A 24,430-nucleotide genomic window follows, 5' to 3' on the forward strand; every position below is an offset into this window, starting at 1 on the left:
TCTCCATTAATGGTTTAGGATAACTAATGCTGTTCTATGTATTGTTATTTTCGCTGGAAGAAGATAGACACCTGGGAGGGTATCTATGCCTCGGAAATACTGTTTAAGCTTCAAGTAGATCTAAATTATGATCAAAACGTGGACAAAGAGCAACGGAGATCTGAGTCCTTTCTTACTCTCTGTATTATAGTATGACATGTGCAATGTTATACTAAAAGAATGCCATTTTCCCTGTTGCCCCACCCTCAAAACCTCTTACACATTCATTCATTCTTCTGGATTTTTAAAAAGGTTGGGAGAAGTGAACACCTTCCAATCCCCTTTGCTTACTTTTAACTCATATTTACGCCTCTTCCCCACTAACTGGAAATTGACAACCAGAGGTCAGAAGGATAGAACTCAAGCAAAGGTGTCATTCATTGCCTGCCATTGAGAGCTGAGTGCAAGTATCTTGAAAATCACAGTGAATGATACAAACGAAAGGCCCTTACAATAAGGACTGTTATAAAGAAGCTTCATAGGTATCTTGGGAGGCTTCCTTATTTTTATGGTCACACGTTGGCGATCAAATTGATATGCAAACATCAAGTATCTTGGCCATGAGGCATATGGGAGTCAGGAAACCTGGAATCTAATTTCAGTTCTGCCATTATCAAGCTCATTAAAATTCTTGACGACATTTTGCCACAAACTGTTCCATCTGAGCCAAGCTGAAGGGTGGGACTGGTCGTGAGTGATCTCTGACAGGCGGGAAACCAACAGTTCTCAGCCTTGGCTGCTCATTAGTATCTCCTGAGAAGCTTATAAACGTCCTGACGCCCAGGTTACACCTGGGACCAGTTCAGTCAGACCCCCTGCAGGTGGGACCTTGACAGGCTCTCCAGGTGATTACAATGTGTGGCTCCAGTCAAAGACCACGGGTTGCAGGATAAAAACAGGGAAAGTAGCTGTAAAGCTTTGTCTATGTGGAAGAAATGAAGAGGGAGAGCATAGTCCTGCCTGGTACTAGACAGTTAAGTCAACTAAGTGAGAGCATGGACAAGTGTGACCTACAGAATCCTCTGAGGGAGAAGGACCCATCAGAGGCCAGCATGGGGATCAAGGAAGGTATTGTGAAGCCTGATAGATTTCTTTGGCTTGTGTTTGCTGACTCCAGTCTCATTTTGATGTGGCCCAGGCTTGCTTCTTGTTGCTTCTGCTTCTATCTTTCTAAAGCTCATATTTGGCAAAAAGAGTTGGATTTCTGTTTTTCAGTGGTCAGTAGAGGCACTATTAACTTGATATTATTATTCGACTATGTGAAAACATTATGTGTGTAAAATATATTCATGTCTATTTCGTTGCCTTCACTTATGAGAACTTAGAAGTCTTCTCTTCTCCATTTAATCAAAACATACTTGTTTTTCAAGCATCAGCTTAAGGCCTACCTTCTCTATTCTACCCCTTGTTAATCTTATTTCCAGACCCTTATGACATTCCTAATGGATAATAAGTAATTAAACATTCAATACCATCTTATATTGTTTGCCTAAACAATCTCCTTAAAGTCTGGTCTTCCTAAAAGCTTATTGGAGACTCTAGCTTAGCATACATTTATCCCTCCTTAAGCCTTGTGTAATAAAGGTGTTCTATAAGTATAAGATCATCTTGGTTGCCTGTTTTCCTAGCGCCTATTTATCATTCTTAAAGGGACATGACTACAGGCACCCATACTATTCTAGTCATGGCTACAGAAAGGTTCTATCCAAGGTTTTGTTTCTAATAGTCCTTTAAAGGCACTCTCATACTCTGGTTGCAGCAGTGAATTACTTTTGGGCAGAAGGATTCTGGGAAAACTGCACAGTCTGTGGTAGCCTGTTGGTGCGCCTGCTCTACATGAAAGATGCCAGCTCATCAGCAACTGTGGACAACCACTCACTTATGCTAAAGCAACTCGTAGAACCCTGGCTGCTCTTAAGGAAATCCTGGGCTCAGCTCACCCTGAATACTTTACAGCAGCACTGCTGAATAGAACGTTCTGCAGTGAGGAAATGTTCTGCCCAGTATAGATGATGGAAATGCAGCCAGTGTGACTGAAGAACTCGATTTTCAATTGTATTTTAATGACATTTAAATCTAAACAGCTACACGTGTCTAGCGGCTACCGTATTGGACAATGAAGCTGTAGAGAGACTGAGGGTCAAATGAACAGCAGCTTTAAGAGACTAAGATGCATTTGTTGTCATGTAACAAAACCCAGCAGTTGCTTTTTTGAATAAATCCCTCATATTAACTTTTTAACTTGTCACTTGTGGCTTTATCATAAAAGATGAAAAAATGCATAAAATTCCAGTTGTTTAAGCTTGCTGGTTGTTTAAATCCTCAAGTGGCTGTTTAATAATGGCCTTTAATATACAGAGTTAATGTTACAGTCACCATTATCAGACTTGCTTATCTGAGAGTGGCGATAGGTTTGTAATTCAATTATTTTTTCCATTCTTCCTATATGAGGCACATTTTATTTATTTGATTAGGGTCATTTATTTGTTTAGGATCATAGGCTCTCCTGTGCTTGGACACATGGCCTGGCATTCCAATCAACATAGCCAACTAGTTTTAGCCTGTGGTTTTTCAACAGAGTTCAGGAAAGGACAGATTTCACTTCATTATATATTACCTGGAAAGGCCTGGTGACCAATTTTTGATCTTTGAAAATTAAAATCTCAATGTACGATTAGTTGATCATCCCATAATAATTTAACACAGAAGGTTCCTTTTGGTGAAGATGATGGGTGCTCTAACATACTGCTTTTCAAGTTATGTGGTGATGACTCAGCTCTTTTTTCACTTTCAATCCATTTTCAGACTAATAATTTTGTAAAATATAATAATGAAATGAAAAGAACCACATAAAATATAAGACCTAATTTATTACTGTTATATTCAAAAGCTATAAAATTATCAAACTGCTATAAATGTTTCTCTTCACTCTCAGTTGCTGTGCTGTCCAGACCAGTGAGTTTGCAGCCTGGCCTGGGGACCAGACTTTGCGTAGCACTGGTCTAACATACTGCCTCTGTCACGGAACTCCAGACCCGACCCCTCTGAAAGGAAAACACACAGCTACTTGTATTCGAGTTTAGAGAGTCTCATGTGTGAAGGAAGCAAGACCAGGTAATTTCTTGAAGGTCCTCCCAGTTTGCTGATTTCGGATCTGCGTCATTTGGGTCCATGTCTGCTCATGGCTTCCTTCCATCTGCACAGGAAGCAGGGTCTCTGGCTCAGACTGGGCCACTGCATCTTCAACTCTTTATTCTACCATGGTCCTCCTGAGCTGTCAGTTTTGATGTTTAGAAATACTTTCCTCCTCTCTAATACTTGGCTTTAATGGAATGGAGAAGAAGAAAACAAATCAGGTGAAGTCCTATGAAAGGTATCCTAACAGGCTCTCTGCCATGCCAAGAAGACTTTCATTTTCTATGATATCTGTCTGGATTTTTAATCTCAAAATATCATTGCCAATTATCCATGGACTGCAGCTTTGGCCAGTGACAAGTGAACATTGACTATACAACTTGTGACTACTTGAAGTGTTTCATTATGTATATTTCACTGTACACATATTGATGGACTCTTGCTTAATAGTCCTTACCACAATATCTTGACGAATATTTCTCCTTAGCTCAATATAAGATGTTTTGCATGTGTTATCAAAAAGACTTATTTCATCAGAGCTTGAATTTTAGTTTGTTGTAGGGCAGTAGTACAAATCAATGTTACTAAGAAAACCATAGGAAATTTTCTTTCTTTCCTTTTTTTTTTTTTTTTAAGTTCCATCTGTTCAATTTTATCTTGAGTAATTTAATGATTTTGGTTTCTACTTGGAATTTGTCATCTTTAACAAACTGCCATAAAACACTTTGGCTAATTTGCTTAATAAAAATATATTTCACAATGAAAAGAAATACCATGATTAATGGATAACAATAACTCCCACTATAAGAGATTTTATTTTCCTTGTTAAGAAGTCTAAGAATATAATGCAATTTGTTTAAGCTTAAATAAATCCATGTCTAACAGTCCCAGTTTGTCGAAGGAAAGTAACCATGTATAGGTTTTAGCTGAAGCTTTGTTTTCTTATCCTCTGTAAGACACCCAGGTTAAATTCCACTATGGGCCTAAACACTAGATGACTAAATCAGGGGCATGGCAGACATGAAGCACTTCAGAACTGTACAGGTGCTAACATAAACTATCATACACAGACCAGAATAAAACACACAGCACTTTTGCTTTAACCATCTTCCCAAATGGAACATTTCCCCAAATCCAGCCCTCTGTCTTCTATTCCTCTCATATCCACTCCTGTGGTTTCATGATTCATTTCCTAAGTGTAGTTCCACAATTCAAATATTTCTATTTTGCTTTTCTCTTTGCCTCAAATTCAATAGACCTAAAATAAAACCCATCTCAAAATCTTCGCTTTGGAAGAGATCCCAGGGGACATCTAATTTTTGACTTTAATGGCTACATGAACAGCTCTTATAAAGCTTCCAAGAGGGGGTTCTCCAAACTCTAACAGCTCCAGCTCTAGGGAACTCCCTTCTCCTCAGGGCAGCCATTCTTGGTCCCTTGCTTCTAATACCGATTATCTGTCCAAGTTTTCCCAGCCAGGAAATGAAATCCTCTTTTCAGTTCCCAAACCCTCTTAAGTCAGCACTATCTGATTACTCCCCAAACCCTTAATTTCTAATCAAGTGTAGGATGGGTCAGGTCTAACATTTTTCATCAGCTCCTTCTCTAAGCTCTATAATTTCTAGCACATAATAGGTCATCAATAATTTATTGCTGATTAATTGATATTTTAAATCTATCAAGAGCTCAGCCTTAGCAGATGAGGGTTTCTTTCTCTGAATCTTGTGCTTCAAGTGATGTTTTTGACCAAACAGCCAGATGAGAATTATATCATGTGAATCATAAATTAGAACTAAAGCTACGGTTCGTTAGTAGATGAACTGATAATTGTATAGTTTATGCATCACTTAAAGACTCCTTTGGAGAGAGAAGTGCTGTATGCAATGGGAAGTGACATTTCAGAGAAATTGTGGTAAAAATCTACCCAGTTCACATGAGAGAGCTCATTTAAATTTCTCACATTTCTTTTATCCTCAGCTGTGCAGACCCAGTCTAGCTTTCCTACAATAAACTACTTTTCCTGTTATACCAGTAATGATAGCATCTTAAAATTTCATTAAAGATGCAAAAGTTGAACCTTTGGCAGCCAAGTCTGCTTTATTTTCAAATAATTTCAGTAGGATGGAAATAGGATTACTGCATTGCACATATCATTTCTTTACATACCTGAAAACAGAACTATGCCTAAAGATCATTATGGATAGTTCATTAAGGCCCAATTTCCTTTCTGATCCAAGATATAGCATTACAAGAAAATAACTTAGGGATGAGTAAATCACCAGTTATTAGTCCAAGTTTCTAAAAGCTGTGTTGCTACAGTTAAAGCAGGATGACTCGTGCTGTTGTTAGGAAGCTGGACTAGAGAAACCCCTCGGAGTAGGCTAATTCTAGTTATCCACTCTTTCAATTCAGGGAATGCAGCATTAAGTTATTTGAGGATTGCTGCTTCCCAGAGGATTCAGTGAGGTAGAAACTAACAAAGGACAAGGAAGATTACTCTCTCCTATTTAAATCTTTAAAAACAGTGAACTTCTAAAAGAGTTGAAAAGAGGTATTCAAACAAGTACATATACGTGCATGTTTAAAGCAGCACTATTTACAATAGCCAAAAGATGGAAACAGCCCAAGTGTCCATTGACAGGTAAATGGATAAACAAACTGGCATATGCAATGGAATATTATTCAGCCACAAAGAGAAGTACAGATACATGCTATAAGGTAGATGAACCTTGAAAACATGCTAAGTAAAAGAAGTTGACACAAAATACCATATATCATATGAGTCCATTTATAGGAAACATCCAGAATAGAGACAGGATGCAGATTGGTGGTTGCTAGGGGTTGGGAGTGGGTGGGCAGGGGGAGGATAGGGAGAAAGAAGTTTTATTTTAAAATGATGGAAATGTCCTGGAACTTGACAAAAATGGTGGTTGTATGACATTGTGAGGGCACTACTATATGCCACTGAATCGATCACTTAAAATATATATATACAAAAAAAGTTCAATAAAAACAATGAACTCAGGTCTTAAAACCAGATTCTTACCTCTAGAATCCTCTCCACTGTACTTTACACTTACCTTGCACACCATGGATGTCTTCGCTCCAAGCCGAGCAGCTTGGACACACTGGTTGGCACCTTTCCCTCCAAAGCCAATAAAAAATTTATGTCCATGGATGGTTTCTCCAGTTTTTGGCAAACGAGAAGTAAGACTATCATAATTTAAAAAGAGGGAAAAAAGTACATTAGTGACTGCAATCATTTTAAGTTCTTCAGAAGAGAGAGGGAAGGTCATCTGTTGGAGCTCTAGCCTTAGCGATCATAACTATGAGCCGAAGCAGGGAAGAGTACCTTTTCCTTCAAGGTAATACTCAGTAGTTTGCATCATTTTCGAGAACACATCTGCTTGACACTTCCTCTCCCCACTACCCTACAGCAGCACAGCTATAGTTCTATTTCAGATGACATTTCCTAGTGTCTATACTGCATCAGGGTTGTTCACTGGTGCCTCTGTTTTCCATCTTGGGGAACTCAGAGGGAAGTAGCTTCATATTCCCCCTTCCCAATGCCTAGCACAGAGCTTAAACACAGTGGGACTTAATAAATAGGACCAAGTTAATGTGCGTTTCTGTGTGGTTTTATCTAGGCACTTTAACAAGAAGCAGGGGGTAGGTGTACCAGGATTCTGGTAATCACGTTCAGGACCTAAGGAGAAGAGAGAAGTTGCAGTTCCAGGCTCTAAAGAATTTTATTTGTGTCCTTGAGGGTGGGGTGATAGTGGGGTATTTAGATGGCAGGATCAGGTTTTTGGCCTAATCCATCCTATGTATTACCCATTCCATGCACCGACTCGAAAAAGAGCATCTATTTAAAAAATGGATCCTAAAGAGCTAAATTTAATTTTAAATTTTACTATAGAAAACTTCAAACATAAAACTAGAGAAAATAGCATACTGACTTCCTCTACACCCATGCACCTATCAGCCAGATTCAACTATTGTCAACTCATGGCCCATCTTGTTTCAGTCTATACCTACGTCAACTTCTCTAAGGGCTTGAGATTTTTACTGACATGTTATCACTGACATGTTACCGCCTAATGAGGATCGTATTAAATGAGGCAAAAAGTAAAAGGTTTGCTCCAGTATATGATTTTCATAACATTAAAGGTGGAAGATGTGAAGAAGCAAAATCTTTGAAGGACAGAAGACTTTAAAATGGAGAAGGAGTTCTGGGTACAAGGGCAAGTGAAGACGATGGGCTCAGTGGCATGAGGACTGGTTGACTGGCCACAAAGAAGTGGGCCAAGGGCCAGATGGAGAGATGGTCGGTGTGATCGAAAGGTTAATTAGCTTTAGACAGAAAGAACGACCAAGAGAGTTCACAACAGTAAGTCAACAGAATCTACTCTGTTTTAGCAGATTAAGAATTCATTTCCCACATAGGCTGTAACCTATCTTATTAGAGTAACAGAACAGCACCAGTTCCTACAGGTCACTAACAGCCAGTTTGTATTGGAATGCCATATGACTGATGACAAAAACATATAGTCGTGTCAATAAAGACCAAGTTTGACCTGTGAGCCTCCTTTCTATAGTTCTAAGTCTCAATAAATTGAGCTAAACTACTCCATTCCCCAGCACTGCACTGTCAAATATGGTTGAGATTCAAGAGACTCGTCAATAATTTGAAAACATCCCACTCCACTCCTCCCTTTTCAATTCTATTTTTATCTTGGATTCTAAGTGCATTTATAGTACTGATGAAAAAAATATACATCTACAAGGTTCACTTCTGAAAAAGGTACTCAATCAAGAGAAAAATGGTTTTAATGTAATGTTATTATCCTGTCATTTAATTTAGCAATGACAAGCGATGATGAGATTTTGATTTGCATCAGAAATCTTAAACATTTTAGGATTCTGTTATGAACAGGCAATGATGAGTAATCTGTGGATTGAGTATGTGAATTCTTGGCTTATTGATGCTGCTACAAACAACATTCATAACAACCTTAAAAAGAAAAAAAATACCCAATGTGGCTAAAAACAGGCCAAATAATTTAGTAAGACTGTCACTAAAGAAACTTTGGACTCCCACTATATTTATACTTAGATCTGGGTCACAATCCACTGGTTTGAATCAAGTGTATTTTTTATTATCAACTGTGGAAAATCACTAGATTATTATTGGGATGTATATGTATGTGTAGGAGGAGTGAAATCAGGAGTACAGCGTGTATGTGTTTGATGTGGGAGCAGATGGCTGGGATTTAAACAACTTATATTAACACAAGCACTGTACTAATCTAGCCATCACTGAAATTTCTTACTTCTTTGGAACACTTCTATTTTCTTTGCCTTTTGCATCTTTGCCTTACTCTTATCTCTTGCTGTGTTCCCCATTTATCTATAGTGCCTGTCACTGAGCATGGGGTTAACATATTTGCTGACTGAACAAATCTTTGTTAAGAGTCTCCCCTTGTCTCTGAAGGGTAGCAGAATACGCTACCCCAAAATTTGACTGTAGGAGTTCAGGACACACCCCAAATATGCTGCTTTGATATATTATTTTGAGCTGTTGGCACTTGAAAAACAGCAAATGCAGGGAGAGGCTTTCTCTGAATTCCATTTATCTGCCTAGAGACAGATCTTCCAAAAGGAACTCAATTGTCATAAATCCCTTCCCCAGGAGTGTCATCAACCAGAGAAGACTGATTCTTGTCACAGGAGAGATTAGAAGTCTATACCGCACCCACACAGGCACTGTCACAAGCTATGATACCTCCCATCTATTCTAAGGGCCATTCACCTTTCCTAAAAGTTATTTACTCTCCCCTAACAGGCCTACCTCCCCCGTCTTCTTTCCCTGTTAAAATGGTATTTAATCCCGAATTTGAAGTCACCCTGGGGAGTTAACTCATTTTTTTTTTCCCTGGGTTTCTCCCATGTATACCTGAGGGATACATGGGAAGAAACTAGTTTTTCTCTTGTTAATCTGTCTTTTCATATAGGGCCTCAGCCAAGAGCTCGGATGGGTAGAGAGATAATTGCTTTTCCTCTCATCTCTTTTCCATGTCTCCCCTGTACAGTCTCCATTCTTACTGCTGAATTGAGGACATGGAGGTGCTGATGCATGAGGAGGAGGAGGAGGCTGGCAGGGTGACTGGTCAGCCGTCTGGCAAGGACAGTTCCATGTTTTACCAGCCGGTACCCACTGCACAGCAGCATTCTTCTACAGGCAAAACTGTAACCAGAATTCATCCTTTCATTCCTTCATTCATGTATCAATTCAATAAAGGTTAAATCAGTGTTTTCCAGTGTACCTCCCACAGGGCAAAATCAACTTGCTGACGGTGACGTAAAACCTAAGCATGACGTGCTGTTGGGTCTGCAGCGCAAGGAGCCTGTTGCCTTGGCAGTCGCGGTGCCTCCGGGCTTGTTGTGCATCTGCCCGGCCCACGGGCCGAGTTCGCGCCGGTGTCCCCTGGCTGGTCCTGGGTCTGGGCACCACCTTGATGCTGGCTCTGCAGGACTTGCAGCCCATACCCCAAGTGGACAGCGTCCTGAGGCACCTGCCTTATTTCTGCCACCGCAAAGCTGCAAGCAGCTAGGCACCCGCACAGCTAACTTTCCCGAACAAGTAGAAGATAACCTTGCGCTTTACTATGGCTGGGCCAGTGTTGGAAGTGGAGATGTCCATAACATGGCGGTGAGCATAGGAAGGAACCCATAGGACAAGAATACTAAAAATTCCATGGAAACTCGTATCACACATACCTTCAAAGAGGACTTCTTTGGGGAAAGCCTCAGTGTGGCCATCGTTGGCTACCTCAGACCAGAAAAGAACTTTGATTCTTTAGAGTCGCCTATTTCAGTGATTCAAGGTGATATTGAGGAAGCTAAGAAATGCCTAGATTTACTAGAACACTTGAAACTCAAAGGAGACCATTTCTTCCAGGTTCCTAAGAGCAAAATAATAAATGGCCACTGATGAAAAATCATTTTATTAATTCACTGTTTTCTAGTATTTTACTGCTCATAACTGTGCAGTCTCATCTTGGTTATATTTTAAAAATCAAACATTTTCTCACAGCTGTGGATTGGTTTAAACAGTATGATGGAGTTACCATATTATTCTTAAACTGTTCAATTAAATCCATCATGCTACAGTACTAAAAAGATTCTTTTTAAAAATCAAGATTTACCACTAGAAAGGTCTTTAGTGTCTTATAATGGAAATGAAATGTATATAGCTATGGGAAAAAGGCAAGTGACTAGTTTGAGATGAAAACTATAATTCTCATGGTAAAATACTAGTAAGTATATATTTGTGCAGCTGCTAAACAGAGAAGGCTTATAAATGTATTAAACAGAAATTTGAAAGTCTATTATAAACCTAAAGGGGAACACTGATACTTTGTATTTTTGATATTTTGTACATTAATATATTATTGCAAACATGAAGACTTGTGAAATTTTATTTGTCATTTCCTTCATGAGGTCAAATCATTGCATTGTGTTCATTTTTGTTACAGCTGCCTCAGTTCTAATTGTTTTAGACTCCCTCCGCCTGTCATTTTCTGTCTTTTAAAACATTAAAATGAATGTTTTTTAAAAAAATCCAAAACCTAACCATGTGTAATACATGAGTGAAAAAAACATGTCACCGAAAAAGATTAGTATGATCTGATTCATGTTTTTTTTTAAAAGGAAAAAGACATTTGTACATGTCTTAGATGATATGTAAATGCAAAGAAAGTGAAATGTTAATGACAGGTATCCAGGAGAAGGGTGGGGAGCAAAAGTTTATGTTTTATTTTATATACCTATGCTCTGAAGTATATGCAACAAGAATATATTTGTGCATTATGGGACACAACTGGTTGTTACTACTTCAGATTCATCTGGCCTTTCTGTATCTTTTTCCAGCCACTGCTTCTTCCTGGGCTCCAGCTGGCTTCTGGCACGTACAACCTAACAGTGCCTTGCCCAATGCCACTCTCTTCCCACTGCAGCATTTCTGTTTCTTTGTTATGGTTCTTTAGGCTGTCTTGCAGGATTGAGCAACCAGCTGCTCGTAGGGGTGGCCACTTCGAATATGTCAAGCATCTTTGCACAGGTCCTACCCACTTCCCTGCTTCACTTTTGCTGTTTCTTGCTCTGCTTCCTGGATCAGCGTCCTGGATAGAGTATGCACACTTAAGCTTTTGTCTTATGCTCTGCTTTCTGTTGAACCCAGACTAAGACAGTTTAGTGCTTATTTATTTTTTAAAAAAGTAAATGGAGAGTAGAAAGTGGAGTGGAGAGCAACTAGAAAGCTAGTTACAAATAAGCAGAAGCATTTCTGAGTTATGAATCCTAATTACTCTGAATTAGGTTTTCCTATCTTTTTTCTTTAATAAAATCATGAAATAAAGGCCAGAGTCAAGAAAGGAACTGCATGAAGCGCCATCCCTGGGTGAAGGCATTACTATGATTCGCCTCAGTTCAGAGATGAGGTTTAGCAGGGCGCCAAAGACGGACAAATTAAAGTGCTCAAAGAAGAAAAAAAAATAGAGAAACAGAAAAATATACTGTTGCTACCATTTAAAATTTTTTAAATAATGTAAATTTCAGAATGAGAGAGAAAACCCGTCATAAGAAATATATCTGAATTTAAGACATATTCGTAGCTTTAAAAAGGTCACATTTTAAAATTGGACAGAAGGAAACCCTAATCACTGTTCATTGATGGCCTCACAGTCTTTTGGGCTATGAGAGGCCACGGGGTTACAGCCTGGTTGTGTGAGGCAGAAAGCTTGAGCCACTTACTGACTGTATTACCTTTGACAGCTTTTCCCTCTTTGAACCAGCTTCTCTTGCAAAACAGGTTTAATAATACTTGTCAACTCCTTAAATGCCTGGGTTTTGTGCCTTGAGTTATTTCACTGACAGGTGTTAGCAGAACAACTTATCAATTGCTTTTAACTTCTTGACAATGATGTGCTTGTTACAGATTCTCAGAGATGATTCATAGCAAAGGAAGGAATGACCTGGTGAAACAGACGAGCAGTGTTTAGACCAAAAGGGTCACACTAATACTGGCCCCAGCTCAAAGTCAAGGAATATTTTGCTTTTTGGTTTTGCATTCCATCCTTTCTTCTTCTGGCTGCAAGCCTGACACACTATGACTCTAGAACAGGATTGTACTAGTTATTACCCAATTAGAATTCGTTACGCTCATTTGTTATTCCTACTGCCTGTACTCTTCAACTATATCTGTTCTCAGCATTTGTGTATGTCACATTTTCAAGAATGAGAGTAATTTCCAAACCTAGTTAGTGATATCTATTTCTACCTTTGTAAAAAAAAAAAAAAAAAAAAAACTTAGCCTCCCAACTAAAACTTCATTCTGTGCTTCCTAAACCTAAATTTGCAGACATATATGATTTAAGGGAATAAAACATTGATTATACTTTAGACAGTTCTTAACTGATTTTGATTTCCAGCTGTTATCTTTTCCTAGCTAACAAGTCTGTGGCTAAAATGTCATTTTGTCTGAAGATGTAGCTACTCTTGAACTTACAGAAGTTAAGTAAGACTCTAGCCAGAAGTGACCAGCCTTTGAGTGTCATACCCTTGACCTTCATTGATCTAAATTTTGCTTATGTGTGATAAAGTGTGCTAGGTACCGAGAGAGCCAATAATAGTGTTATGGTCTTCTTCCATGTTATGGTTTCACATGGCTTATTCACCTCTCTGCTCAGAGGTTACTTCCTCAGCGAGGCCTTCCCAGCCACCTTACAGGAGAGACCCCCTTACTATTTTGATTTGTTAAGTATTCATTCATTCAGGAACCTATCAGAATGAATGGATGCTTAACAAATTAATTACTCATAATTGCATTAGTTCTCTATGTGCCAATCTCCACAGGGTGACATGAGAGAAACCTCAAAATAATGAATTCTTGTAGTTAGTTTACGTAGGAGAGCTGACATACCTGCTACTCCTCCTCTCTGGAGTGGGGTTGGGTGAGGGGAAGAGGGAGAACAGGACCTGCTGACTTTTGCTTTGTAATGAATGACAAATCCTCTCAGGGGAGTGGAAGAGAAGGTCTCTAGGTTTAGAGGCCCTAGCAAGTAAATACCTGTGTCCAAGGGAGAAGTCTCTAAATCTCTCTAGAGGTCTCAGACTTTGGAGGTTTGCCATTCAAACACTCTTTAATCCAGATGCTAGCAATCTTTCCTCAAAGTCCTGATCATATAGAAATGTGAGTTCATGGAGCACTGCTTCCCAACAATTTTCTTCATAGCAATACCACTATCTGACATTACAGTACTCATTTGTTTCTTTCCTCTTATCTTCTTTTAGATTGATTGTATTTTATTTCCTTTTCTCTTTGGTATGTTATTAACTCTACCACTTTTTTCAGTTTTTAAAAACTGATTGATCTAGGGTTTACAATAAGCATCTTGAAGTTATCAGTTTATTTTCAAACATTACTGTGCCACTTTACCTAAAAAATGTAGTTTACAATAGTATTTTTCCATTTCCCCTTCGTAAACTATGTGCTATTATTCTCATACATTTTACTTCCATATCATATAAACCTTACAACACTGTTATTTCACTGTCAATTGCTTTTAAAGAAATTAAGAAATGAAAAGTCTTCATCCATATATTTACCACTTCTGGGGCTCATCATTCCTTTGGATGGATCTGAGTTTCCACCTAGTATCATTTTGGTTCCACCTAAAGAACCCCTTGCAGTGTTTATTGTAGTACAAGTTGCTAGTGATAAGTTCTCTTGGCTATTGTTTTTCTGTCTTTATTTTCCCTTCCTATTTGAAGGATATAGAATTCTATGTTGAGTTTATTTTTCAAGCACTTTAAAGATTTCATTTTTTTTTTTTTCCTGGCTTGCATTGTTTCTGATAAGAAGTCTGCAATCAATCTTTGGTCCCCTATATGTGATGTGTGTTCTTTTCTTCTGGATGATTTTAAGAGTTTGTTTATAATTGGTTTTCAGGAATTTGATTACAATGTGCTTTGATGTGGTTTACATTATGCTTATCCTGCTTGGGGTTCATTGAAATTCTTAGATCTAGACATTTATAGTTTTCATAAAATTTGAAAAATTTCCAGCCATTATTTCTTCAAATATTTTTTGTGCAGCTCCCACGCTTTTTCTTCTTAGACTACAATTACACGTATGGTAGGCCATTGGTCTCACATCACCGAGGCTCTGTGTATTTTGTTCATTTTTTCTTCATGCTTCACTATGCTGATCCTTTCTTCTGTAATGTCTAATCTACTGATAAGCCCATCAACTGACTTTCATTTGATATTGCATTTTTTCATTTCTTAAAGTTCTATTTGGTTCTTTTATACATTTTCTACATTTCTCTTCACTATATTCAGGTTTTTCTTTAAATCACTGAGCCTATTTATAATGGCTCTTTGAAAATTCCTTTCTGCTAATTCCACCATCCCTGTCATTTCTTTGCCAGTTTTCATTGACTTTTTTTCTTGGTTGTGGATCACATTTTCCTGATTCTTTGCATGACTAATGATTTTTTGATTGGAAGCCGAGTATCGTAAATGTTACATTGTCGAATGTCTCAATTTTGTTGTTTTCCCCCGCCAAAGGATTGGATTTTGTTTTTTCAGGCAGTTATGTGTGGATCTGTTTGAGTCTTTTGAGGATTGTTCAGATTTGTTAGGATGAGCTTAGAGTAGCCTTTACTTAAGGCTAAGTTTATCCTTTCTACTAAGTTGTAGTTCTTCTGGGATCTCTACCGAATGCTCTTAGGGTTCAGTAATGTCTCTGGCTGGACAGGACCACACCTCCCACTCCTGCATAATTTCTGGGAAATGTTCTGCTTAGAGCTATCCAATAGTTGCCCAGGTTTGTCCACTTAGCATTTAGTAACACTCAAGGAGATGCAGGTTTCTGGACCTTTCCCTGAGGAGCTCCTTCCTCTCCATTACATGTTCCCACAGATTCTAGCCACCTTAGTTTCCCTAAGCTATGAACTCAAGTTTCTCAGCTTCCTGGTGCTGCCATGATTTCCTGGAGTTCTTCTTTGCTGTGCCATGGTCAGTAATGTGCCTCCAGGACTCACCTTGTTTCCTCTCTCTTCTGGATAACACACGCTCCTGCTGTTCAGTATCTGAAATAGCTGCTTCATATATTCTATCCCATGTATGTCCCATTTTCTAGTTGTTTAGGGTGGGAAGGTAGGCCTGGTACTAGTTACTCCAACATGGTGAGAAGTAAGTATTTTTTAAATGAATGGTTTACACCTTAAAAGACACTTATATAGATTATATTGGGATGACAGATGCGTATGTGCACAATAAATCATACAGCGAGGTGAGAGCAGGGCAAAAGGGCTGTGTATGACCATAGCCCAAGGAGAAAAGTAAACCAGTACTGAGCAGAAATATGTTCAGAATGGGGACAAAAAGGAGCCACATCCTTCCTCATTCTTAACATGTGGGCTAGAGGATTGAATACAGAGGCACCAGGAGAGGTGTACATGTCAAAATATTAAAAATATATTTAAAAATGAAAGTACTATCTAATGTGGACTAATATTTTTGAATTATACACACACACATACATACGTACATACATACATACATACATACATACATATATACATACCTCTTTACTCCCAGCTGAAAAAATTCCTGAGAAAGAACAGACACTTGAACAGGGAGATACAGAATGAGCTAATTTCAGAACTAGAAGCCACAAAAGGAGAGGGCAGGAGAAATATATATGTATGTATGGGGGATTAAGGAGTTGGGATTGGACAACTACAAGATGGCACATAAGGTATGTGGGAAAACCAGGAAGCAGAAAAACTGGGGCAGAAAGAGAATTGGTGAGACGAAAGCGTTTATCAAAATTCCTAAAGAAAAACTTTTTAATTCGTTGAAGAAGCAAGAAAGAATGGAGTGACGGATAACTACAAAACTGATATTTTATTTTGTTTTGTCAATTAATTTTAGTAAATTTTAAGTTCCAAAATGACTTCTGTCACCACACTGTAATTATCTAGGCTACTTCTTCCTGCCATCTGCTGGTGTAGGTTAAAGAAATACAAATGGAATTAATTTGGTTCTAAGCAAAATATAATTAGAAGGATAAATCAGTATACGAAAAATGTATTCTGGAATTATTAAAAATTTTAATTTACTATTTTTGGGTTTTGGTACTCATGATTCTTTCACATTCCTATCGTCATGAATAATCAAGAAGTGATTATATTCTATTTGAACATCACAACACATTGTAAGATGTATTAGGGTAGGCCTTATCATCTGTTTTAGGGAGAAAATAAGAATTCAAAAGAGTAATGACTTATCAAAATGAACATAGCTGTTAGGTGGTTGAGCCTAATTTTAATTCAGGTCTTATGATTCCATTGCTGTGGTCTTTAAACCATACTATTAGCTTTCTCTGTTTTTCTTGATTAGAAAGATCTATTTTAAGATCTATTCTCTTAGCAACTTTCAAATATACAATAGAATATTATTAATTATAGTCACCCTGTTATACAATATATCCCCAGGATTTATTTATAACTGCAAGTTTGTACCTATTTTGCTTACCCTCCTATCACTTGCCTCTGACAACCACCAATCTGTTCTCTGGATCAACTGGGCTTGGTTTCTCTGATTTATTTCACTTAGCATAATGCCCTCAAGGTCCTTCCATGTTGTCACAGACTCCAAGACTTCCTTCTCTTTCATGGCTGAATATTCCATTGTGTGTGTGTACGTGTGTATTTTATCTGTTCATCCATTGACGGGGCACTTTAGTTGTTTCCATATCTTGGTTATGGTAAATAATATTGCAGTGAACATAGGGAGGGATATATTTTTTCCAGTTAGTGTTTTGTTTTCTTTGGATAAATACCCAGAGTGGAATTGCTGGATCGTATGTTCTATTTTTAATTTGTTGAGGAATCCATAGTGGCTGCACCAATTTATATTCCCAACAGTGCATGAGGGTTCCCTTTTCTCCACATCTTCACCAACACTTTTTATTTTTTTGATAAAATTCTAATAAGTGTGACATAATATTGTAATGACTGCATTGTGGTTCTGATTTGCATTTCCATGATGATTAGTGATTTCGAGCATTTTTTTAAATGTACCTATTGGCCATCTGTATATCTTCTTTGCAAAAGTGTCTATGCAGATCTTCTGCCCATTTTTTTCATTGGATTGTTTGTTTTGCTATTGAGCTGTATGAATTCTTTATATATTTTGGATATTTTTTTCTCTCAGTTTTGACTTATTAGACATTCAGTAGCTATTACAAATATTTGTTTAACATTAATAACATCAGTGTAAAAAATAAACTCTAGACTAAAAAAAGACATAAAGTTCATTCCATTCCTCTACTTCTTTTGGCTGTGGCACTACATGATGTTACAGGGGAAAGAGTAGTGGCCTCCACTATAATGTCATAATAGATTAGTGTTCATTCTTAAAATTGTATTAGTATTTCAGATTTCTTTGTGTATCTGATTCTCTATGCCTGGAAAGCTCCTTTCCCTGCTTTTGTGATGAGCTAATCCATATGCATCCTTTAAAATTCAACTCAGATATTTGCTCCTCTAGGAGTCCTACTGTAACAGTGAGGGTAAGCTGCCTTGCCTCTGTTTGAGCAATCTATGCATGTTTCTACATTGACTTCTATACATGGTGGCCTAAGATTGTGCCTATAGATGTCGTATGTCCAATAAATATCTGTTAAAATATATAATACAGTAGTGCCAGATACCCTTTGAGTGCTTACCATAAGAAATACTGCATTAAGCATATTGTGACCCCTAAATCACTTACTCCTTACAATAACCCACGAGAAAGTTATTTTTTCCATCTCCATGTCACAGATAAGGAGAATGAGAATTAGATTAAAAAACATACTCAAGTTCACCTAGAAGAAGATGGCAGAACCAGGATTCAAACCAAGATTAGTTTGATTCCAAACCCATTATATTATCCGCTAAAGTACTTAAAGCCCCTTGCACCTATCTACATTTCGTGTTTTATTGTGTACATTTCTTGTGTAATTTATGGTAGCCGTGCTTCTGATAAACACTGGAGTTTTGCAAGTTGAACCAAGACGCTACGATAGAAAGACCAAATAAGATACTCCTTTCCCCAGAGTTCAGAAGGAATTGAGTTGATGAACAGAACGTTCTCAAATCTAACTTCTCTTCTTAAACCCCTGGGCACACTATGTGTAAATTACAGTTTAACAGAAGAGAGAAGGTAATTTCACGTGAAATATGAAGATAGTTACCTTAAGCTTAATATTCTATGGCATTCCACAAAAAGCATTACGAGTTCCTTGTGCTCTACAATCTTAATAAGTTTGAGAAACTATTCTAAAGAGTAGTTTACTGTAAAATAACATGTTTGAAATGAATCCGAATACATCAGAGCTCACATTAAATGTGAATGGATTACATTCTTCTGATAAAAAACAGAAAAAAATTAGTCATAAAAAATATAACAAAACCAACTAACAAAAAAACTAAATCCTGTTACGCGCTCTTTATAAGACACGCAACATTAAGAACAGATAAAGTTTAAAATAAAAAGATGGGAAAAAATATCCCTGGCAAATATCAACTATAATAAACCCGGGTAGGCTTATCAATATCATCCAAAGTATATAGTGGACAATTTGGTGACAGACAGAGGGGAGGGGGATTAGGAGAATGGGGTGAAGGGTTAAAGAAGTACAAATTAGTAGTTGATAGCTGGTCACGGGGATGGGGAGCATGGCACAGCAACGCAGTTAGCATTAATATGATGGCTAAGTAGAGGGCCAGGAAAGGGCGGGAGCAAACGGGGGGATCATTTTATGAACTATATAGATGTCTAACCTAATGTACTATATACTTGAAACTAATTTAAAAACTTTAAAATAACAAAGTAAAAGCTTAGAGAAAAAAAGATAAAGATGACTACTAACTTTAATCAAAAGGTTAAATTCAACGGAAAAGGTAACAATTCTAATACAACTAATTACACACACACACACACATATACACATACATACATATACACACATAACTATAAGAAATTGATAAGTACCATCACAGTAGGTAATTTTAACACAACTCCTTAAGTTATCAACAGATCAAGCAGACAAAAAGTCAGGCTGGCTTGAGGAACATATATAAAACACCATAGCTAACACCTGTCAAATAATTTTTTTATTTCCTAAGAATTTATTTGAGCCAAACTGACAACATGTGCTGGGGTGCAAGATCTCAAATGCTCTCAAACAATAAATAATGTATACACATTGAACATTTACAAAAATTAACTGGGTACTAGGCTTTCAATAAAGTTTCTTCAATTTTCACAGAATAGTATATTTAGAATATATTCTCTGACCATAACAGGTTAAGTTAGAAGTTAATGATAAAAAGATAAAAAAGTCTTCATATGTAAAGAGATTTAAAAAATGCTTCTAAATAACTGATGGGTCAAAGAAGACAATAATATTTAAGAAGTGAAAACTAAATTATAACATAGTTGTTTTTCACCCCTGAAAAGCATGAAGCATAGAATTCTTTTGTTCCATGAGATTCTTTCCAAGAACTCCACTTTCTAGATCTTGTCAATTTGGGAAAGCTAACTGTTAGTGTCAGGGTTTGCTTGGACTAGAGAGTGAATGCTTGATTTTTTATCCCCTAAATATTTCTTTAACTTTTTCCCTCTTCTTTATTCCCATCGCTACTATTTTATCCCCTAAATATTTCTACTATGTTATCCCCTAAATATTTCTTTAACTTTTTCCCTCTTCTTTATTCCCATCGCTACTGTTCTTGTTCAGGCCTTCATCAACTTTTGCAAAGACAATTAGTTTACCTTTTGAATGGGTCTCCCTATCTTCAAGGAGAGTGCTTTTGATACCTTCAAAACATTGCCTTCTTTTAAATCTGCCTTTAGTACTGAGTGAGCTACGGGAAATACTGACCAAGTCGTTTCTGTACTTTGAGCCCTTCACTGGCTGCTGGGGCCTACAGAATAAAACCCAAGCACCTCAGCATGGCCGATGAGGCCTTTCATCAACACCTTACATCTGATGCTCTACAGACCCAGTGGCTGCTGTCCCGGCACACCCTGTGCATACCCACATCCGCGACTCACTCTTTTGCTGGGCTAGCACCTGCTTATTTTTCAAGACTTGATTCAGGAGGAATCTCATCTAGGAACTTTCTCCTGTGCTCCCACAGAACCTGCAAGTACTCAGAACATCACACTACAAACATCTATTTTGTGTCTGCCTTCTCCCTTGGACTATAAGTTCCTCAAGAACGATGACCATGTTCTACTAATTGCAGTATCCTAGCACTTAGCGCAGTCCCAGTATTTCAATATTATACACAAGTAATCAAAACACTAGAGCAACACTCATTACAAAACCCTCCTTACCTTGGTCTCCCAAGAATACAGACACTTGGGCACGAAGAGCTGGCAAAGAGATGGGTTGTAAATGAACTGCTTAGAAATACCACACAGTAGGTGGTCTCCCTTTGTCATATGTAATTTACTTTTTACTTTTTCTTTGAAGGGACCCAAATTAACAAATTTCTCATGAATGATTTCTTTTGATATTAGGAAATTCAGGTGACAGAAACATGTTTAACAAAATACTAATTTAAATATTGAATGGTAACCAATAAACAACTTTCAAGACCAATTTAAGGAGCAGAAAGAATGAAAGATATTATATTTCTTTAATATTGGGAAAGCATGATACTTTTTGGACCAACATTTCTTTGGCTTTTGCTTTCCTGAAAATGTGACTGCAAAAGAGATTTTTATGTTCAGAATATGACAAGTCAAGAGGCTTCTGGGGCAACGCAGGTGAGAGGGTACAGTAATATGTCAAACACATTTTAGGTAAAGTACAAAATTTTGACTGATATTTTTTAATTTTTTAGTAACGTAGGTCCAATGTTTCATCTATTTTGGATCTAAAAGTTTCTAAAGTCACTTATTCCACTATCCAATTAAAATCTTTTGACAATTAAGCAATCATTTTCTGACTTTCTGAGGATTAAATTTGGATGCTTGGTTGAACATGAGCCTTATCTCTCAAACCATCACTTTTAATTGGAGCATGTAAAAGGATCACATAGGGTTTTAGCTGACATCACAGTCTATTGCCATGGAAATGTAAACATAGGTTTCTATTAGACTTGTCTCAAAGCAAGTTTTGAGATGGACCACAATAGACCATGAGACAGGAGATAAATTGTGTGAAAAATATAGTCTCTAAATGTTGAAGTGCCCGAGGAGCTCGGACCCTCAGTGATCTCATCCTGTCTCATACCACCTATACACTGATGACTCAAATTTATATCTCTCAGTTGGACCTCTCCTCTAAACTCCAAACTCATATATCTGTCTTTTTGATCACTTCAGTTGGATGTCTAATTGGCATCTCAAACCTCGCATGTCCACCCTAAGCTCCTGATACTGCCCTCTCCCTACCCAACTTGCTCTGCTCACAACCTTCTACATCTCAGCAAAGTCAACTTCCCCCTCGCTTGCAGAGGCCATAGAAATTGGAGTAATCCTTGACCTATTTCATACTCCTCAGCAAATCCTGTCAGCTCTACCTTTAAAATACAATCAAAAGATGCTCACTTCTCCCCCACTTCCACCACTTGCAAACTACAATAATTTCTTGCCCAGATTGCTGTGATCAGTTCTGAACCCGTGTCCCTGCTTATGCCCTTGCCTTCCTTCAGTCTATTCTCACATAGCGCCCAGAGTGATCATTAAAATGTCGATCAGATTATATCACTCCTCTGCTCAAACCTGCCCATGGATTTTCATCTCATTTAGGGTAATCATCCATTCCTCCCACCGCCTTTTCTTCAGCCACACTGAATTCCTTGTTGTTCACTGATCATAGGAGGCATGATCCCACCTCAGGGCCTTTGCAGATGCCCTTCCTCAAAGGAATCAGTATGGCTTGCTTCCTTTCCTCCTCTAGGCCTTTACTCATAATCATCTTCTCAGTGAGGCTTTCTTTGGCCAATGATCTAAAATAACTACTTTCCCTCTCCCTTTGTACTTTATCTAAGATGCTATGTGTTTCACTTATTTCTACTGATACAGTCTCTCCCACTAGGATGTGAGCTCCACAAGGCAGAGATTTTGGGCTGTTTTCCATTGCTGTATCCTCTGCACCTAGGAAAGTGCCTGGCACATAGTATAAAATCAATAAATATTTGTCAAATAAGTAATTGAAAAAATGAGTGCTACATGTCACAAGAAATAAAGATTATTAGTGAAAGCATGATTAACTAAGGCCTGTGAGCCTAATGTCTTAAAAAAGTTCTTTTGTTGTTGGGTTTTCATGGTAATCTGTCTTTGGAGGAGCTGACTGAATTTTCCAAAAGATCAGGCTTAATTTCTCTTATCTTAGCAATGTGGAACTTCAGAGATGACTGTTCAAGAAAAAGGAAGAGAATAATGATAAATACAGGTATTAAATAATGTTCACTGTTTGCCATGTTAGATGAACTAATGATTTAAAAACAAAATTAGTACATAGATTACTATTCATTCATAGTGGACTAAAATTAGAAATTAAAAAAAGTTGCTCTTTGATTAAATTAGCAGTTTCTGGCACACAGTAATGCAATATATAATATGAGTTGCACTGGATGGTATCCAAGAAGGCTTAGTTACTGAAATAGTTTTATTTCTAGTGATTCTACAGTATAGGTATGGGTGTCTAGGCTGGTTACGGTTAAACTTCGAAATAAAATAGGTAATAGTAATGAAGATACTATATTTAGATCTGAAAATTATAAATCCTTAGTTATTATTCCTTATCAGCTTACAAACTAAACAATGTACAGACTACAAGCTCTCAAATGAACTGCAGATGAAAAGGGCAATAAATACTAGACAGAGTTAGAGGCAGAATGACATAATGGAAATATAAAAGTTGGGAAACCTGGATTCCAGCTTTCACTATGCCACTAACTGGCTGTGATTTGAGGTGAGTCATTTAACCTCTCTTAGTTACCTCATCTGTAAAATGTTGGATGGACTGATAGGCTTCAATGATCCTCCAAGCTCTAAGTATTATGAGATTTTTTTTGATTTTAAGCTTAACTACTGTGGTAGGCAGAAAAATGCCCCTCCACACCTCACTCTGCCCCACAGAGGTTCACAACCTAATTCCTGGAACTTCTGTATATGTTATGTTACGTGGGAAGGAGGAATTAAGGTTGATAATAAGATGCCTTAAAATCAGGAGATTATCCTGAATTATCTGTTTGGGCCCAATATAATCATATGGGTTCCTATAAGGTAGAAGAGAGAGGCAGAAGAGTGAGTAGCATAGTGAGAAAGACTTGACCAACAATTATTGGCTTTGAAGATGGAGGAAGGGGCTGTGAGTCAAGGAATGTGGGTAGCCTGCAGAAGCTGGAAAAAGGAAGAAAACAGATTTCCCCTAGAGCCTTCAGAAAGGAATATAGCCCTACAGACACCTTGATTTTAGTCTAGTGAGACATGTGTCGGACCGCCAACTTCCAGAACTCTAAGTATTAAATTTGTGTTGTTTAAGCCACTAAGTTTGTGGTCATTTGTAATAGCAGCAACAGAAAACTAATATAATCATGATATGTACCATAACTAGCAAAACTGGACTCAAGTTTATCACAGATGCAGAGTTTTAACTAAAAATCCTATACTCAAGTATTTTTTAAAGATCTTCAGAGGCAGAATTAGTCAGAAACCATGAGAAATTTGTAGGAAAGTCATGGGAGAGAGTCTATAGGGGAATAAAATTTTTACTAGTGATTCATGTGAAGAGTAGAAACCTGGATATTTTATGAAGGAAAAAATGGCAAGAGAAATTAGAGAGGTGATTCACAACATATGAATTTATTACTTCTCTGAGCCTCAGCTTACTAATTTATAAACTGAAGGGCTGGGATAAATAATTTCTAAATTCCTCTAGCTCTGAAAGGAGATTTAAAAAATCCCAACAGATGCTAACATGGGCTTTTGACAAAGTTTAAAGAATATTCATTTTATAAAGTTTAAAGAATATTCATTTTATAAAGTTTAAAGAATATTCATTTTATAAAGTATTAGAATTATCTTTAATGGCTGATGGTCAAGCTTCACAGAAAATTCTTAGTTTAACGAGAAAGTGGCTCTGAATTTTAACTATGACACTCTTATTCAAGTAGGT

At 37.5% G+C, this 24,430-nt stretch overlaps 1 protein-coding gene and 1 long non-coding RNA gene across 4 annotated transcripts in view; both read right to left on the minus strand.

Moving 5' to 3' along the window:
- RBKS (ribokinase) overlaps window positions 1-24,430 on the minus strand; it is an 80,779-nt gene that overhangs the window by 54,435 nt on the left and 1,914 nt on the right. For all 3 annotated transcript variants that reach the window (XM_011370733.2, XM_023536947.1, XM_023536948.1), the window contains exon 2: window positions 6,255-6,387. In XM_011370733.2, coding sequence (XP_011369035.1) covers window positions 6,255-6,387 — 133 coding nt within the window. The remainder of the gene's footprint in view (window positions 1-6,254; window positions 6,388-24,430) is intronic.
- Window positions 12,219-24,240, minus strand: LOC111746050. Its single transcript, XR_002782902.1, has 3 exons — window positions 19,937-24,240; window positions 19,240-19,889; window positions 12,219-15,826 (listed from the first exon to the last, which is right to left on the minus strand). It is a non-coding gene; the product is annotated as an uncharacterized LOC111746050 (long non-coding RNA).

The sequence above is a fragment of the Pteropus vampyrus genome, unplaced genomic scaffold (genome assembly GCF_000151845.1).
Source record: "Pteropus vampyrus isolate Shadow unplaced genomic scaffold, Pvam_2.0 Scaffold173, whole genome shotgun sequence".
Taxonomy (NCBI): Eukaryota; Metazoa; Chordata; class Mammalia; order Chiroptera; family Pteropodidae; genus Pteropus; species Pteropus vampyrus.